This window comes from Brachyistius frenatus, unplaced genomic scaffold, assembly GCF_029030835.1.
Source record: "Brachyistius frenatus isolate BFR_SWC_R1_liver_20210118 unplaced genomic scaffold, ASM2903083v1 Contig_44, whole genome shotgun sequence".
NCBI classification, from domain to species: Eukaryota; Metazoa; Chordata; class Actinopteri; family Embiotocidae; genus Brachyistius; species Brachyistius frenatus.
This window is the reverse complement of record NW_027210643.1, coordinates 3,164,532-3,184,642: the sequence shown is the minus strand read 5'-3', so window position 1 is coordinate 3,184,642 and position 20,111 is coordinate 3,164,532. Positions and strand designations below refer to the sequence as shown.

At 40.6% G+C, this 20,111-nt stretch overlaps 1 protein-coding gene across 1 annotated transcript in view; it reads left to right on the top strand.

Moving 5' to 3' along the window:
• Positions 1–18,252, top strand: part of LOC138623502 (poly(A) polymerase type 3-like) — a 28,224-nt gene extending 9,972 nt beyond the window's left edge. The window contains exon 17 of the mRNA XM_069703054.1: positions 18,127–18,252. Within this exon, the coding sequence (XP_069559155.1) occupies positions 18,127–18,252 (126 nt within the window). The remainder of the gene's footprint in view (positions 1–18,126) is intronic.
• The last annotated feature ends 1,859 nt before the right edge of the window (positions 18,253–20,111 follow it).

The following is a 20,111-nucleotide window of genomic DNA, read 5'->3' as shown; positions in this document are numbered from 1 at the left end:
GTGAAAAATCTGACCCGACATTTAGTCTTGATGGATACTGGAACCTTAATTATGTGATTTGTAATTGTTAATGTAACATTTTGAAGTGAACTAAAATAGGGTTGAGATTTGGTTTTGCAAAAATACCACAACCTGGCTTTTCTTCTCTTCGTTGTCTTTTGTTGATATGCAGCCTGTATCATTAGGGGAAGATTTGTGCCAGACAAGACACCCAGATACTCAGCCATAGGGAGCAGCCTCATAACATGGCCTAGTTAAAGGTTTTCTGTTGTTTGCATCCCAATCCGGTCAAAATTTCCCAAGATGTGGCTTGTAAGAGTGTGTATGTTGTTGCTAAGGAACAGTTTTTCCTGTTTCCCCAGTAGGGGGTCTCCTTATGAATATCATTACATATCCCCATTCAGGGGAGGCAAGACATCTTTATCCCTTGCAGACTGTGTTTATCGCTATTTTCACTCCTAAATTTGACAGCAATGTTTATGCACACTGTTTAGATCTCTTCTGATAGATTCAGTTGTGATCGATAGCAGAAGCAGATATATACGCTGAGATGTTTGAACTTTTAAGTAGTTAACTAAGGGGTTAAATGAGAAAAAAAAAGGCCCAGTTTCTCACAGTAATGGCTTACTTACATTTGTCTCTAATTAATCATGGACAACATTAGGACTTCATCCAGAGGTGTATCCACAGGAGGTCCAGTCTAGGTTATGGGGCTCCCCTATAGTTGTGGCCCCTCTTACTCCTGCCGCGTGCACTCTGTGTGGGGCAGAGGCTCAGGGCATGGCCCCCTGTCTTCCTGCTGGGCCTCCATCTGCTGTGGAGGTGGTTAGGTCCCCGGATTGATGGCGATACAATGAGTTTATGACATGTGTCGCAGTGAGTGACAGAGGGTCTCGTCCCAACCGGGCCTCCTGACGACCACGGATCTCACATTTGTAGTCGGCACAATGCCAAGGCTAATGGGAGGAGTGATCCTCCTGCTGTGGAATGGGACTTGTAGTTTACAGCTGGCTGGTAATTCAGGACAAGGAGCTAATCTCTCTGGCTTCCGTCCTAAGACTCCTTGCGGAGGACTGGCACCAGCACAGTAGTAAGCCTTACAGTATGCTGCTGAATCTGAAAACAATAATCAGCGCTAAAAGCAGGCATCCTTAGAAACTAGCCTTTAATGCTAACTTGTGATTTGTGAGCTTAATACCACCCCCCCACCCCCGCCCCTCAGTCTTCTGGGAGACTTTATGAAGCCTTCTAAAATGGTTTCTGAAGTTCCCCAGTTGACCCAGCAGTACTCCTTTCACACACCTGTCAACACGCCGTTTCTTTCCACTTTGGTGGGTCCAAGTTAAAAAGAAATCGCTCCCTTCATCTCCCACTCCTCTCCTGCTTGCCCAAAACAGGATGATAAAAGCTTGAGTTTCACATCTGAGCAACTGCAACAATGCTACTGTACCTTCAAAGGGGAAGATGCCACATTGTGAGATGACAGGGTATTGATATGAAAGTGTTGTCTCCTTGCTGGCGGAGATCAGAGGAGGCCTGGTAGATGTGTACTGTTATGTTGCTCTGAGTGATCTGACCAGTGTGGTGGAAGAGAAGTGCCATTCACTGGGATGTGTGTCTGTGTGGAGTTTTTCCTTGCAGGAATTCAGGATGATACATTTGACAGTGGCACCCAACTGTTTTTCTCTGCACTTGCCTTCATTGATAATCAGTTTTTTGTACTAGAAAATACTTTTTATTTCTCGTACTTGTGACATTTTGGGAGAAAATAGGAGTTATGAGGAAGGTTTGGAATCTGGTGCACATTCTTTAGTTTCTAGTTTATACATGAGCCTAAAAGTGCCATGAAGTATTTGTCTGTTAATCCTTGAAATTGTAAGGACAATGTGGGAGCTGATTGGTTTCTTCATGCTGTTTTAATGTCACCTGTCATGTTTAATGCTTTTGTATTAACAAAGACCTGTTTCTCTTATAGCCGGCGTAACTGACTGAAGGCTGCGGATTGGTTGATGAGCCTGAAGATTACATTACCTCCTATAAAGAAAAAATAAAAACAAAACTTCCTTTTCATTATTTTGTTGTTATTTTGTATATTCGATTTTTTACTTACATATTTTGTGTTTTTTGTGCATTGTATTGAAACAAACTAATGGCTGTGTCTTGTCTGTAAATAGCATTGTCATTTTTTCGTTTTATGGTGTAATATTTAAGATGGGGGTTCTTTTCAGGAGACTTTATGACAACAAAGAAACAAAACCAATGTAAAAAGTAATTAAATGTGACAAGGTACAGCTACCAATTGGACTCAACCTGCCAATCTAACATCTGATAAAGTAAGTTTGTCATAAAATCACCAGTCTCAATAGATTTACCAATAAAACATAGCACTAAAGAGAGATATTTATATCTAAAACTAAAAAAAAAAAAAAGAAGAAGCTTTTTCTTGTACAAATCTTCTATTGAAACCCTACTGCAGTACGTGCTCTGATCACAGTGTCTCCCTCAACTTGCATGACAGTCTTTCAAATAAGAAGCACCTATTGCATTATGTGGCCCCTAGGTGAATGTCCCTGAATACTTGACTCTGCTTGCAAAGTGTTCAGAAAGATGGAAGAAACTTGGCTAAAGTGAAGCTTAAAAAAAGAGTGTGAGAGAGTAAAAGGAAACACCAGGCTGTTCTATTTAAGATAGTGAGATTAAAAAAAAAAAAAAAAAATCTATTTATGGATTCTGACATTTAAAATACTGGATGTTTGTAAAATGTAACCTGATTCAATTGCAGGTTGTTACCACGGAGACACTCCTAATTATGACTTAAAAATCCCATTTTCATCTCTAAGTCTTGAAAGAAATAAGACTGTAATATAAAGACGGTTATATAAAGACAGGGGTGTTAATACTAGACACAATTGCAGGTACAATAATGGGAGTATTTCTGGTGATTTATCTAAATTGTTGGGACAATTGTCTGCAGGATTATGGTAACAAAGATGTTACCATAAACAGAAACAAAGGTCCATGAAATATTGACAATTGTATGTAAAAAAAAAAAAAAAAGCTGTCCTCCTAAAAACCCTCTCTATCAGGCTTTGCATCTCAGCCTGCCACAGGTATATGAACCAACGGAGATCTAAATTAATCCCAATCCATCAATTTAGCAACAAAAAAAAAATTGCCTACAGCAGGAATGCTAAATCAGCAAATTGTGCAAAATTACATTCGTTGAGAGATCAAAATGGTAATGTTGATTTACTGCAGGTGTGGTCTGCTGCAAAGCTCCATTCAGAGATGTGTTTGAAGATTATTATGAATAAGCACCTTTATATTCCCCTCCTAACACAACAGTTTGTCCTGATGTTCAGGTGTAAATGTACTTGATAACAAAATGGAGATAGGTTAATTAAAAAAGAAAAAAAAGTGACTTAGTTCTGACTGACAGGTGTAAACTACTGCTAATTTTCTTTTTTGGGTGAAAATGATCTTAAATGTTCTGTTTTTGTAAACAGTAATGATTTCCAACAATGTTGGAGAGAAACCCTGGAACAACAAACAGACATTATTCATAACATAGTGCTACATTTAGTCTTAACTCCATTATTCAGACCTTTAATAATCTATTTACTTGTGCAATTCTCTTTCACAGCTCAAACAATGAAACACCCACCAACATGAGGTGATGTTTATTCCCGCAACTATGGCCCAAAATAATTGTACCATGTTTAATTAACAATACCTGTAAAATCTTAAACTCCACTGAAGCACAAACCTGATGTTGGGTACCTGTATTTCTGTCCACTGGTTTGTAGTCTGTTCATTGGTAACACTTCATTCCTTCTCTGCTCTCTGTTAATGTAATCGGATAACTTTCCCACCAAGTTAAAACCAAAGTTAGCCAAGTTAGCAGCAAATGAACCAGCGTGCAGACTCAAAGTTAACCACTCAAATATGTAAGAAGAAAAAGTTGAGCTCGGAGCAGAGCACTGAACCGTCGGAAATGCTCCCAATTTAAAAGCCACCTAAAGGATGTAATTGAGGCCTACGGACACCATAAGCACAACATGGAAGAGCACCTGTTCCTGGATGGCACCCTGCCACTGCTCTCTGTCTGCCTGCTGTGGAGGCTAGCTACCCACTGATGAGGAATTAGAAAGTCATTAAGGAACACAAATAGCAGGATGGCACAGTCGCAACCAACTCCAGACTAAATTTGTGTCTTCATTTAGAGACTCATGGGAGAAGAAAAAGCTTTTTTTTTTTTTTTTTTTTTTTCTCTCGGCATTTCTGATTATATTTACACATCAATTTAGGATTTCTGTTTTTCTTAAGGTTTTTTTTTTTTTTCATTAAATCTCACCTTTGAGATGATTATTCAATTGGAATAAAAGTTAAATATTAATTGACACCATTTGTTAATTGAAAGGTCAAATTCTTAAAGCAGTGTAACCTGCTTTTCTTTTGTACAGTAGTTTGACAAACAACCTTTAAAAACAGCTGCTTGAAAACAGTTTCAGACTGATACAAACAAGTGATGGTTTATTACCTCCAGGATCTCATTAAAAACTATTCAGGGTGTGAGGACAAGGCAGGGCTAAGGTTGACAATCATACTATTAGCTTAACAGAAATGGACTAATAAGCCAAAGTACCGGACAAACTATAATGCTGAACTGGTGAGAGCCAAGATAAAAGTCAGGGGACACCAAAGTCATCAAACTAATAGCTGTTGACACACACACCTCCTACTGAACTGTAAAGTAGTGAACGGACCAACCTACAGCTATTGACACTCATGTCCCTAAAGCCACACCACAAGCCTGCCTGAAAAATATTATTTTTATTTCTTCAATATAAACTATTTTAGCTGTATATTAATATGAAAAGGTTCACTTGGGTCGTGTGCAAAGTGTTTCCCTGGTGCCATCTGTGTGACGCTCAATGGTCACATCCCCCCTGTACAACTGCTTGTGGTACCTAATTAAAGGCTTCAAATGAAGTTGCAAATGAAGTTTTTCAGTTGTCTCCACAGCTGGCAAGGCTGGCAGCACAGACTACAGAAGTTCAACTGAAGGGCAATTAGGCCTGAGGTTTCTGGTGACAGGTTAGAAACAAGCAACTCTAATGTCTCTCTAAAGTTTAGCCCGGAGCTGGAGGGCTCTGTTGTGGAGAGGAGTGGGAAGAGTTAGCTGTTGTCAGATAAAGTATCCGGACCAGCTGTTTCAACATGCTACAGTTATAGAAAAACTGTTTAAACCTACCACAGCTACTGTAAAGTTTCCCATGAGTCCTGCACTTTGTAAGACTTGTGAGAACTGTGTTATCCAGGTCATTTTGAACAGAATCATAAATTGCCTGCATGTTCCAGTAAAATCACCGCTGGGGCTGTCAAAGTGGCCTTGCAGTTGTTCAATTATTCACCATCTATGGAGCAGCTCCAGGCCTGGTCTCAGTTTAACACCGTCACTGTAATATTGTATCTCTGCTGTTCAGGAGAGACTTATACATATTTTCAAATAAAACCTGGGCTGGCCAATTTGATTGAAATAGCAGGTCATTTATATTTTCAAGTGGGTTTTCCCTTTTACTCTCAAATTTAAAGCTGCAGTGACACAATATCTATTGACTATGGATAATTTGCAAGAAGTCATCCAAGTCTGCAGTACTGCTCAGGGTATTTTAGCATCTTTTAGCTCATTGTTTTGGTTTCAGGCAACATTACTGTTTGATTCAGTCTCAGGGTTTTCATCAACCTTCTTTAACGGACTTCTGTTTACATAAAAAAAATTAAAAAAAATAAAAATTCTAAAACAACTGTAACCCAATAAAAACATGCCAGATACATGCCTGCAAATGAATGCAAGTGGTACTCTGTGTGCTGGGTGTGAGTCAGTAACTGTCCACTTCTAAAAAACGATCTCAAAGGTCTTTTGTGCAAGCAGTTTGTTAAGAGTTAAAGTATAAATCATGACAATCTGGCATCCAGGAGAGTCGCAGTTCAGACGATGTGAGTTTTAACGATAAGGAGGTGGCAGGTTGGGTGGATGACGTTGATGCAGAACACTGCTTGTTTGCTAGCAGCAGAATCAGAACAATTTTTTTTTTAAACCGCGTTTACAATTGCCATAATGACAAAGTATACATAACTTTGAGAAAGCAGTACAATTAATGCACAAAACTGTCAAATCATCATTTGAATTAAAAGCATTATCGTTCCCTTGCTCTACCCAAAAGATTTTTGTGCATAAACCTAAGCAAACCGTTCTGTGGGCCGTATTTGATGGAACAAACAACCTCATAAGATGACAATTTTGTGTTTACAGTTTGAAATGCTGCCTGCAGGTGGCCAAACAAAAATCAATTAACAAATAAATGAAAAGAATTGCCTAATATTAAATCACGCAGTTTGCTTTCTTGACAAAATTAAACTTTGACAGCCTCAATATATATATAGAGTTGTAGAGGACAATTTGGAGAGTGTTTGTATCAGAGCTTTGCTTAACTGGAGGTGTCTGTGTATGCAGCTTATAAATTGAAGCTCTCGACTGCATTACTTAGGCCAGACAATAGCTCTGATTCATATGGACCGCATGTCCAGTAACTTCAGCAGACTGTGTCTGATCACTGTGTGATGAATGCCTGTTTCGCTGAGACCCTCAAATGCGTGGGGTGCATTAAAGCCCATTTCAGGCCGCACTGCTTGAGAGGTCAAGGCATATGTGAATCTGACAGATATCATGAACATGGCTATAAGTCCTTTCTTTTACACTTAAATTCTGGAGCCGTAATGCATCGCACTTTGAGAGTTACCCCAAGGCTCACTGGCTGTGTGAGTCATTGACACACCAGTGACTCTGACTGCACAGTCAATTACCCATCTACCTTCCATGGGACAGAAGAAGAAGACAGGGAATGAGTTCATCCATGCATTCAACCTACAGCAGCCATGCCTCCGCCGTAGGTGAAACCCATATGCAGACAGAAAAGACAATACGATATTGGGTACGGTTTTTTTTCTATGTGGAGAATAAAGGTTAATAACAGTCCTTTCCTGTGTCATATTTGACATGACCAGTCATCGCAGTAATTACAATCATTACACTCCAAAAGATGTCTAGTTATCCCTCTTAAACACAGGCCACACAAAGGAAATCAATTATTCAATCAGAGCTCTCCCATTCATCCCTGCCTGAGTTCACTTAATTTTGGGCCTGGGTGAATCTGCCGCAAATAAACCCCACGACCGGAGAAGAAAAGACGAACAGGCCCCTAATTTGTACCCTTTCAGGCGGTCAATCACTTTTCAAAGGAATGCAAGCTTATTCTGACAATCAGGCCGACGTGAATGGGAATGGGTTTCATCTGCTACTTTACATAAGTTATCTGGTGATAAAGAGGGCAGAAGAAGAGAGGGAGGGGTGAGCTAGCTGTCTACAAGTGCAGCCTGTGGCCCCCTCCGCTCTCCCTCTCTCCTTTCTCTCATCCCCCTTTCACCTCATCTCTCACCCATCCTCCGCTCCTCATCTTGCCCGTGCCCACTAGGATTGGCAGCATGTAATTTAAGAGCATGGGCACAAAGACCAAATGCCAAGCCCATAATGGAAGCTGGATGTGTTCTGATTTAAATGGGCTTCTCTGCTCAGGGCCCAGGGCCTGTAATTAAGATCACTGGGACAAAGGAGAGGAGACAGTCTCACAATGCAGTCGAGACCTGGTTGAAGAAGAGGGAGTGAAAATATCAGCTTCTTGCACCCAAAAATGGAAAGGATTTTTTTTTTTTTTAAATGGACACTTGAGTAGTTAGAAGAGGAGAAGAAAGTTAAGGTTAAAGTTAAAACAAGTAAGATATGGCTGCACAAACTGTCTATCTGTTGTTGCTTCCTTGTGATGATGTGATAAATATGCTCGTGCTAATGGTTTCCATTCATTAAAATGACAACTTGGACGTGCAGTTCAAATTAGTCTCGGCTAACTTTCAAGGATCCACCACAGTACATGCATCTCTTTGATTGCTTATGGAGAGTATGTCATATTGCAAAGAGCAGCTTAACTTCAGAGAGAATTACTATTACCAAGCACTGACTCCATCAGCATTCCTGTAGGGGTATTTGATCAATCTGAATGATGAAAAGACTACGAGAGGCCTTCATATCCGGATAGAGGGCTGGAAGTCTCGTCCTCCATATCCATACGCCCTCCATCACTCTCTCCTGAGCGTTTTTTGTTCCCGAGGACACACTCTAGCTCCTGGTGCTCTGGGTGGTTGTGTGTTCAGACCTTTTTCCGTTTAATTAGATTTGTTAAAACAATTTTTGGAGTGCTTTATTCGGTAAAAGCTCTCAGGGGTTAATATCCGCAGAACACTTCTGTTCAGCTTCTTTTCACCAATGGAGCATAAATTATTTAAATTATTCAGAATTGTGCGACCTTTTATCTCACCCCCTTTGAAGGCAGCAAATTAAAAATGCAAATGGGCTAACTAATTAATATGCAAATGCATTCATTCCCAGTTAACAATTAGCAATTAAACCTGCAGTGTCTAGAAAGAGCACTGACAAAATTAGCAACTTATTTTTTTCATTTGAAAAATAGTCAGTCCGAAAAAAAAAATTGATTGACGAAATGACTTTTACTGACAACCACCTGCCTCGATATAAACAAAATTAATCGGATGTCATGTAGGAGACACAGAAATCTGAGTAGAGTCATGTCACAAACAACAGAAATGTATGTCATTTTTTTTTTCGTGGTTTGGTTCCAAGACTTGTATATTTCATAACTCAATCAAACGTTAATTGAAACATTAAAACTCTGAAAGAGAATCTGTGTGAGAGTGAGGGATTTCTTAAAGGGCCGGGGAAGCAAAACACAGCCAGATGAGAAAGTGAGGCAGACAGAGATACAGAGGGAGTCTGGGTTGCCACATTGCATAACACAAATTAATAGCAGGTCCTAGTTTTTATAGCTATGGTCAGATACCCAGAGCAGAAAAAGACCAGCAGGAAATCATAAAACGCTGAGAGCTGTCAAACACTTTCCTATTTCCCTCAACACGCTCAATCGCAATCTCACACTTCACACTATCTTCTATATTACACCTTATGATACCTAATGTTACAAACTCGACATCAATCATGCATGCCAGCCCCCGACTGTCTCTCCAGTGTCTGAATTTAACCACATCCAGATCCTTTGATGCGATAGCGGGAAGGCGCGGGGGCTGGGAGGCGTGAACTGCACCTCCTTGTAAAGGTTATCTGTGATACACAGACCCGGGGGCACCTGCCTCATGCAGAGTTCGCGTACGTTCAGCCGAGAACATACAAAATGATGTATGTGTGGAGATCACTGTCAGCCGTGGAGCTATGACAATAGAGGTCAGTCAGTCAGTCAATCAGAGGAGGGTGGGGGAAGGAGGGAGAATTGTCTTCTTTTTTTTTTTTTATTAACATGCCAAGCTTATATACTAATAATCACTGTCAGCGTTCAACTTGATCTCTTGTCAGCCTGCAACTTATGCCAGAGGGCTCAGCAACGCGAACATCACCTTTCTGACAAACGCTCAGTGATTGCCGTGCCTTTAAATGTGGTTCTTGTGTTTCATTAACTTGCATTAAGTGCCCACGTCCCCTGACACTTGAATGCTATATTGCCCAAGAAGGTTCATATTTTATTTATTGCAGTTTAATATTGTTTTTGAATATTTGCGGTGCCTTTAGGCCTGGCTCGCAGTCACATTATGCTCTTTAATTTCTCTTTGGAATTGACTTTCTATCGCTACGAGTGACGTTTGATTAAAAACATTTTCTTGCATAAAAATGAAAACGAACGCGAACGCCGCATCTGTTTGCCACAATATCTTTAGATTATGCTCACGTTTTTCTTTAATGCACTTCTTAATTGAATTGTTTCTTGTTTATGGTGCACAATCTTACACCGAGCCATTTAAGAACATCACACCTTACTGACCATTTACGCCGATGACACCCTGCAGCTCTAATTCACTCGCCGGTTTTCACATACATCCTGGTAATATACTGGCAACTGCATAATTACTGCACTCTACACAAGACACTCCACATGCATCTCTTTATCCGCTCATTCGTGGAATAAATAGAACTAAAACACAAGAAATGCAGCAAAGAGCCTCTTTCAAGCAAATAGGCTGGGGGTGGGGTAGATAATTAATTCTGAGATTAATGTACTGTAGCAGTGGTGTGTTATTAAAACGCTATTTTTAAATTACAGCTCAGAAAGCACCCCCTTGGGATTAAGAGTGTTAGCCACTGATCTCTGCTTAAGTTATGGATGGAAAATGAGAGGGAGGGGGGTCTATTTTACATGCCCAGGTCCCATCGTATGGCTCATGCTGTGGGCTGACACCAAAAGTCTTTTTGGTGTTTGTTCGCCTCAGTGACTCACTGAAAAGCCTTTAGTGCCTTTATCAATGGAGTTGGAACTTGTGCGTTTCATAAGTATTTAGAGTGTTTGATAGGCGAGGGCCGCTGCTGGCTTACAAGTGGCATTTGATTAATGGATCTTGCTGTGTCTATTGTAAAACACTTGTTTGCAGAGCAGGGGAATGTTGGGTGGTTGTTGTGAGATAGATGACAGATTTTGTGGTAATACGCAGCTTAACAAAAACAAGGTACACAACTCGGAGCAGGACTTGCACAGATTACCACAGGCTGGGTTTATTTTTGAGGTTTTGGACTCGGTTTCTATTGAAATCATCCTGTATGTCTACATTGCACAGACGTGAGCAAACAATGTCTCTGTAAAGATGTCTAATGGGGGAAAAACTAATTGGATTCAGGACTTCAGACTAGAAGTCAGGGTGTAAAAAAACAAGTTTATTTGGATTATCTAAACCACATTGTTTTGAAATTGAAATGCAGATGAAACTGCATTGGAAACCAGTGGGCTCAAACAGTTACAGCAAATACAACATTAAAATTGACCAAGAAGTTTTTGGAGTTTGTCTAAAGTAGAATTAAATGGGTTTTGTGTTTTTTTTGGGGGGGTCTGAAATCACAATTTTGAATACACTATTACCTTACAGATGTTATGGCAAGAAAAGACCAGTGGCACTCACAGAACAAAAACCTTAAACTTATTGTGAGAAAAAGACACGTCTCAGCTATAAGCCATCGTCTGCAAGTTTGTTGTCCTGAGAGCGCTGGTATTCTATTTGTTTTTTTGATCCTCGCTACAACCATGTACCCGTCATTGTTCAAGATGTGTAAGCCATTTTCCTCTATAGATGTAGCACACGTCAGCAAACATTGGCCTTTTCCAGCAACATGCATCAAGTCCATCACTGATTTGGAGGGTTTTTTCTGTCCACCTGACAAACATGATTGACATATGTAGTCTTCCTCTGGCTCTGTTTTGGTCTTCACAGACTCCTGAAGGAAACCAATGCTCAAGTTGCTAATTTGAGTCATTTTTAAATATGAACTGTGGAAACTGTTCAGAGAATTGGGTCTAGATATTGTTGCCATTCTCACATGTACAACATAACGGGAGATTGTTCATGTCGGACATGTTTTACTGGAAATGGAAAAACTCCATGTAATGAGGGGTGACACCTGGAGAGAGCATGCAGGAGGTGTCATTAACACCCCCAATTTGCTCACTGTACATTCTCTGGACAATGACCTGCTGGATTGACACTTCGGTTCAATTGGACTTGACACAACTTTGGTCAGACTTAAAACCTGCCAGTTCTGGAGAAGCAGGTAGTGCTGAGCAGGTAGCATACCGTATCTTTATCCTGCTGCTGCTGGAAACATGGTTGATGAGTGCTTTTCGACTGAATTACCTTTTAAGATGCTCTGACGACCAGAGAACTACAGAGTTGGGTGATCATTTTCTGTGGGTTCATCACGAGACGCAATACTTTGCACAAAGCACATCATTTAATCCATTGACAATATAAAAATATGAATGCAGCTGTAAACCTTCTAATCTTCAGAGATCTTGTGTTTCTCCCTTTGACGTCTGTTAGCGGTGTTATCGCAACTATCAGATTAGTGAGTAAAATAGTAACTTTACATTCAAAGCGCTTTTCAGAAACAAATTACAAAGCCCTTTACGTACAATTAAGACACAATAGGCAACAGTTAATGAAATATAATGATAAAAATACAACAAGAAAATAAAAATAGACAGGAAATCGATAAAAGTAATATCAACGAGCAGAAGGAAGTCTAAATAGTGTGTTTTTAAAAGTGACTTTAAGGAGGACAGCGTGTTAGCGTCCCTGATCTTCTCTGGTAGGTCAGTCCACAACTGAGGGGTCCAAACAGAAAAGGTTCAGTTCACCTTCAGTTTTAAGATTTGTTTGATGTATGACCAGAAATGACCCACCAAAGGATTTCAGGTTGCATTTAGGCTCGTAGGGGGTCAGGAGGTCAGCTACTGTACATATTCAGGAGCCAACCCCCTACGAACCTTATAAGTATATAAGTAATAATAAAGTATATAAGTATAATCAATGTTAATTTTACCATCGGAACAATCTCAAAGTAGGACAACATGTTGTAATCATAATAAAAAATGGTAGCATCAATGTTAGTAATAGACTACAGGTCAGTTCCTTCAACAGCTTCAGCCAAATGTTTGTGTCGTGTGCATCGAGTGTTAAAGGACTAACAGCACTAACAAATGTGTAAAAAAAGGCTGTGTGGTGGTGCCATCTGCAAGCGATGACCACAACACGAGGAGGAGAATATTGGTCCCTGCATGCATGTGTTCGTCAGGCCCCGTGTTTGTGTGTGCATGTGTAATGTTCTGTTTTTAACGTTGGCAGTGAGTGCTTTGCACCTGTGGCTGCTGGCAGACCATCCGGTGTGCTGCAGCTCCGGAGGGACCTTGAAGCCCGTCGCAGTGGGAGAGAGGAGTCTGTCCTGCTAACCGTAATTAGCACAGGCCTGTTGATTCACTGATAATGAGAGGGAGTTCATTAGCGCCACGCTAATTGCTGCCTACTTCACCACCGCCGCCGCAGCCATGCCAGCCCCCAAAACCCCTTGCACTCAAAAAAAAAAAAAAAAAAAAAGTTTTTCCGTCTATCGCATTAGCACTGAGGAAAAAAAAAAAGGTATAAAAACATATAACTTTTCAGGACATTGAAGTGGAAGCAGATGGAAGATTGCCTTTGAATTAGTTTGGACTTATTTGTGTGTGTGTGTGTGTGTGTGTGTGTGTGTGTGTGTGTGTGTGTGTGTGTGTGTGTGTGTGTGTGTGTGTGTGTGTGTGTGTGTGTGTGTGTGTGTGTGTGTGTGTGTGTGTGAGACAAAAAGGTGGAGAGAAACAGGAAAGGGAGAGAGTTGTTCTGGTTGTGAATTTTCATGGCGATAAGCATTAAGGGCGTTCTCCAGAGTGGAAGCTGCATGTAGGTAGGACTGTTCTGTCCAAGGACACGACAGAGGTTCAAAAGCTAATTGCCAGAGGAAGCAAACAAGAAATAGCGCAGCTTGCTGACTCAGCGTAAAGACGACCTCAGCGGCACCTGCGTTATATAACAACTGTGTCGCAGGCACCTTGTGCTTCAGTCCTGTCTTGCAAAGAATTTTACTCACAAACTGTAATGAAAGTCCTTTAAATTACTCAAACAAGTAAGGGCAACAAAACAGAATTGCACTTTGGTAATTGACGAGCATTGTAAGGGGAAATAATGGCACAAATGCAGAGTTGAATGATGGTGGTTTGCTATTTTTTTTTTTTTTTTTTTTTTTTTTTTTTTTTTTTTTAAATCAGTGAGTGCTTTGTTGACTTCAGCGCTGACAAAGACCTAGTCTGTGGAAGAAGCCACACTGGGTTGGCAAGTTTAGTTGTGCTGATAGAAAATACAATTTTTAATTGTGCAATCCCCGATGACTTTATTAACTGAAAGATTGACATCTAGATAAAGGTTTGTGTAATGTTTAGTGAGTGTAATATCTTACTAAGTTTCTTACCACTGCTGTTGTGTTGCCTTTCCAAGGTGTTCAGGCCAAAAGAGTCCCCAATGAGCCTGAACACCATTAAAGGTTCTGGGAGGAGGGGGGGTGAAGCTTTTTTTTTTTTCAAATTCAGATTCAGATGATGGCCTTCAATGTCATGTGTGACGCTGTTTTAATAAAAAGCTGCTGCTAGGACCTCGTGCCACCTGTGGTCCACAGAGATTTTATTTGTTTATCATTTTTTACAATGTGTTCATTACGGGTGACTGCTGACTGGTCTGCAGCTCATCATGCCTCCCCAAGCCTCCTGTTTTAAATCCAGCTGCTGCCGGTCATTCTAACAAACTAATTCTGCCCAAGTCAAATATCACAAACATTCACCATGAACTTACAATTAATAAATAAATCAGAAAATCTAAACAATGGATGTAGTTATAACCAACAATAATGCAAATCAGGCAAATAAATCAAGCTGAACCTCCTCGATATAATCACCTAAATTTTAATCTGACATACTTTGATACATTTCATGACACGATGACCGTTAAAATGTTGAATAGATGCTGTGAGAAAGAAACTCCGTAGAAAATTTAAATGTTGAATTTTGCTGCCATTTCAAGCCATTGTTTAACTACTGTACGGTCCTTTTGACTGTCCCATTGTTCTCCTGTCTGTGTTTGAAGATCTAATTGTTCCCCAAAGCTGAATGATGTCATTAAATTATGTTGCTCCACATGAATGTTCCCTGAGTGTGAGAGCAGAGAACTTCCTCTGTCTGTGTATGTATGTTTATGTTCATACGTTACCTGAATACGATACAAAAAGAACAATGCTGTAACTCTTTAAAAATACCTTTTGAATTTATATAGTGTTTATTTAAATAAATATAAACTGTAGTGGTTTAGTGAACTGTCAACAGTAACATTTGAGCTGTTGAGACAGCCTGTGTTCTTTTGGCATCTTTCATTAGGCCCTCATTTGCATCTGATATTGCCAGAAGCTCAATATGTGTGGCCCCAGCTGAGCCAGAAAACATCTCTTTTGTCCCATAAAGTAACTTCCTTTTTAAGCGAGAACGTCATCAAGCAGATTTGCCACAGAAGCTGTTGGCACACGATGTAAAACATCGTGTCGAGGCAGGTAGATGTGGCAGGCTTCATGCTAACGGTCCACGGTGTCCTCCAGCTCTGTAGTGAGCATTTCTGCATCTTTTGGCTCTCTGTTATGTTGTGTTAAGACCAAATGTGAAGCGAATGTTTGCGCTTTTCAACTTGCGCGGATGCAAATTCGCTTCCTTTCGCATCGCCCAGCATGAATTCGCGGACATTCGTGTGTTTGCATTGACTTTGTATGTTGTCTCTCCGAAGGAGTAATTCGCTTCGTGTTTGGTCTGAACAGGGCTTCAAAGTTTTTTTTCTCATCAGCCCTGTTTTAAGTTTTCAACAGGAACAAAAAAAAAAGCTCTGAAAGCCAACTGAACACTCCCTGACCAGCACAAAGCAACAGAGAGACAAAGTTAGTGACAAGCTGTTAAGCATAGCAGAGCATTCAGCAGCTAAAGACAGATATTTCTCTTGGGAGTTGATGACGAGAGATAAAAACAGAGTGAATAATGGACATAGGAATAGAAACAAATATTTAATGGTAATGTAACCCTGTGTCTGTCTTTGCCCAGATTTATTGAAATAATACAGTTTGTCAGTGATCTGTTGCTGTTTCTTGTTCTGTGCCAAAATAGCATTTAAAATTATTGAATGTAGATTTAAATTGTAGTTGATTATACTCATCCACTTTTACAGTTGTAAGTGTTTTTATTTGTTTCATGGTTGTTCTATACGATCATTGTGTTGTTGGATGTTAAGGCTTGTTTGAATTCACAGGTTGTTTTGTATTAATTACTTATTTTATGTGAGGCACTTTGTAACTCAAGTTTAGAAACGTGCTCTAAAAATCAAGTTTTTTATTATTATTATTATTTTATTTTTTTTAATGAAATTAGGCATCTGTAGGTCTCAGAATTAAAATTGGAATTATATATATTTTTGTTAAAATGCTACATGTAGCATATTGGGAGCAACAGGTTTTTACCAGTTGCTTATCTTAATCGATAGGTGTGTCTGTTTTCCTTATTACTTACGATTAATCTGACCAAGCTTGATCGCCCCTCCTTCCTCCTAACTCCCCTGCTGGCCAGCATTTACATCAAATTAGTGTACCCGAGTACGTCATCATCCACAGTTGTATACGCAGTGAACAAATGCTGTGACAAATCCTATTGATACAGTTCCCACAGCTAACTTTATAATAGAGAACTACTTCACATTGCTGCTGTTTCTGCTTTGAACGTGCAGTCAAGGAGGACACTCGACACACTCTCGCCTGTCTTAAACCTTCATCTATCACGCAAGGAAGTGTTGAGATCTGCACGCATATGCAGGTTTCTGAGGAAACAGGCAGTACAGAGAAGTACTTTTTTTTTATGTTAGGCTATACATGTAAAACGTGACAGACAGTCGGGTAAACGCTGACGTTATGTCTCCAACAGCAGTTGGAGGAGAGGTCATTAGGAGTGCAAAACGATTTATTGAAATATTGATAGTTCGACTTATACGTTTTGGTGGTTAGACTCTGATGATGAGAGGTCTCTTCGTAGAGCGATGTCCCAGATGGCTGTAGGAGATAGGACAGGACCCCCCGGAGCCTAGACGGGAGTATATGGATTTGGAAATTTGTGTTAATGTAGCACCAAATAATAACATTAGATATATAAAGGCACTTAAGGAACCCAACAAATCTCACATGAGCAACAGCTGGGAGGAAAAAACTCCCTTTCAACAGGAAGAAATGTCAGGCAGAACCAGGCTCAGAGGTGAGCGGTCATCTGCCTCGACCGGTTGGGGAGAGGCGATCGGAGATGACTGATGGGAACTTCGGTGGAGATTCCAGACGTATCAGGTGGAGATGGGGAGGAGGAGGGTTGCGCATCAGGAGGTCTGAAAGGCAGAATGACAGAATCACAATGATATTTAAAGAACAGGGATTAGAAACTGATTGGCTCAGAAACGAGGGCAGAGATCATTCGGCAAATATGGTGGCGACAAGATTGAGTGATTTGACAGCGTGGAAAAGCGAAAGCATCAGAAGGTAGCACAGCAGGATTATTTCACAAAGGTGGAGTTGAACCATGACTCGAGGTTGGAGATCTTTCTTATTGAACTTACACAAAAACTTCATAACACTAATACCTGATTTTGGTACAGCTAGTTTCATACTGACACACACTGAACCTGATTACGCCAAATTTGGACCCAAAGTCCAAAACGACCAGGAACGGAATGCAACGTTCACACTTATCAAATTTACTGGACTTCAGGCTCAAGCTGACCCAAATATAGTGACTGCGTGCTGACTGCAAACACACCCTAAATGTCTAATTATGTTTGAACAGATCCTTCGTAACTCTACTTGGATGCTTTAAAAGTGGATACATTTCTTTGAAAACTTTTGTTCTCGTTGTTGAGAGGCTTGGATTTTGAAGCAGGCTGCAGCTTATAGTACCCGGAGACCACTTCATACTCAACCAGGGGAGATGGCAGAATAGATGGATGCAGGTATGGATGGAGGATGGAGGGATGACTAACCAGTCCGAAAGTGCCATGGTAATATCCGTCAGTGTTGTGTATTTCTACATAACAAGTGTCCATCCACAAGGCAATCTCACCTCAAGAGAGTGATCTGTCTCTCTTCTTCCCTTGCTAAGAGGCTGAGGCTTTATCAGTGAGGCCATGATGAATTCTCAGCAGACACCCACTCTGTATGGGCCCTGAGTGAGCATGCATTTAAATGAACCCTCTCTTCCCCTGCCTCATACTACACACGGATTTCTAAACTCTCTCTCTTGTCAAGCACTACATCAAACACAATAACAACAACCGTCCCGGCCCTCCTTCATCCCCTCCCCTCCATTTTCTACCTTTCTTTAAGTCGTTTTCCTCTCTGACATTTTTCATTCTTGGTCCGCATCACCAAAGACTCCTTTCATCTGCTTTTCATGATGGACTCATCTCCATTTTTTAAAGCAACTTATGTCACATCCGAGTTTGCTGTTGCTCTCAATCAAACCACAAAGAGTCAGAAGCCATCACCCTTAACAACCTCGTTTCTTGTCTTTTTCTTCTCCGCAGGTTTTGAACCAGAAGGTGAGAAGCAGCGTCCCGGTGATCAGAGCATCAAAGCAGCCAGTCGTCCCCCAGGCTGCTGAACTACAGCACTATGAAGAAGCTTCTTCCTCCATGACCACTGCTGTTTAAGGCACAACATGTCAACCACTGATCTAATTAAAAAACACCCCATTCTTCCCTGGTCCTCCCTTTTAAATACTTATATTAAAGGAGCATTGCTTATGTTTTAGTAGAAAGTTCTTTGACAAAGGAGTTTGTAGAGATGCTTGCCAGATCTCATTGCTTATCGACAGTGTTGGGCGTATGAAATATGTCATATATACTCAATACATGAGGATCTGGCTGAAAAAGACCATCAAGAAACTATAGGTGGGTGTGTAGAGTCCTCAGGTTCTCTGTCAGACCCATCACTCGTTCCTCATCATCTCGTTCAATTTAGGGCCAAATTTGGCTAAAAAAAAAATACAACAGTGAAGGTTAAAATGCGATACTTGGGGCTTAAAAACAGCAGCTCATAAACCTATGGGTGACGTCACAGTACGTTGCTTAGGTTACTATGGATGAGAATTAAAGTTTTACTTCTGACTTGGACAGAGACTTTCTTCTGAATATTGACGATGAACTGGAAAACACCAAAACCAGCAGAGCCGAGAGGACAGACGACCAATGAGTGAGTACTTTTGTCACTTAATGATGTTTTAGCAAAACGTTTTGGCAAGGGTGGTGATGATCAGAACTAGAAGGTTCCTAATGAATAGCCTGTCTTTTCCTCTCTGCAAACAATACCCACTGGCTGCTTATTGAGTCTTTATTGACTCGATGGTACAAGAATAGAGATTTGACAAAGGGAACTGGATTTTGGAAGAATCTGGGGGTTGGGTGTCAGAAGCTTGTAAGCAATGCATCCTGGTTCATGTAGTGACTTGCTGGGACAGCTCATTGAGCAGGAAAACTCAGCTTTGAGGAATTTGTTGCTTCAGTGTACATTTACCCGGTTCAACATCCACATATAAAGTAACCAATTCCCCTTTAAGTTAGATAGGGTGACATTGGATTTACTTTTTTGAAGAAGCTGACCCCACCTGTAGCAGCACCATGACAGTGCACCATGACAATACATACCAGACCTGTCTCTCCACTGAAATTGATTTTTCACTGATAAATCCCCAAGTAAGACATGTAATTTGTAGGGAGCATTACAGCTTAATATAATTATAATCTCTTGGGCTACTTGTTAGTGAAAAAGGTCACATTTCTTTACCGCGTTACTGTAATGCGTTACTGCCAACACACTACTTTTAAAGCAAGTATGTAGAAGCTTAAATGTTTCAAATAATACCTCAATCACCTCAGCCAGACAAGATATTTAAGCTTCTCAGTGTGTTGTATATAGTTTCTTTAGAGCTGGCAGGTATTACAGAGACGTGATAGATCATCCATGGAGTTTGAAAAAAAAGCAAAATGATTACTACTATCTACTCGCTCCATGTCCACTGATTCAGAGTATGAAACTCCTTATTGGTACCTCCAGCCACTGAAACGCACCACATTCGGATTTTCCTCAATTAAAACCACTGAAGTCATTGTTTCACGGGAAATTGAGAAAAAGTTCCAGAAAACGTGCAGTAATTATTCGTAATCCCAACAATTTGAGTGCAGCCACCTCATTTGGCTCAGTAATTTTGGCTTTTCTGAAAATTTCTTGCATACATTTGCACATTAATGTGGCCCGTTGTGTGTGGCGAGGCTGCGCCTTCCTGTGTGATGTCTCACACAGCGGTGCGGCCCAGTCGGGAGGCAGGGCCAGCTGAGACACAAAGATTGGTTTTGTTCTCCGTTCACTGCGGAACGCTTTAACACATTCAGCGTTATTGCTTCTTGTCAGTGGTGTCATGATGGTAAACAAACACCTTTGCAGTATGCGTGTGTGTGTGTGTGTGTGTGTGTGTGTGTGTGTGTGTGTGTGTGTGTGTGTGTGTGTGTGTGTG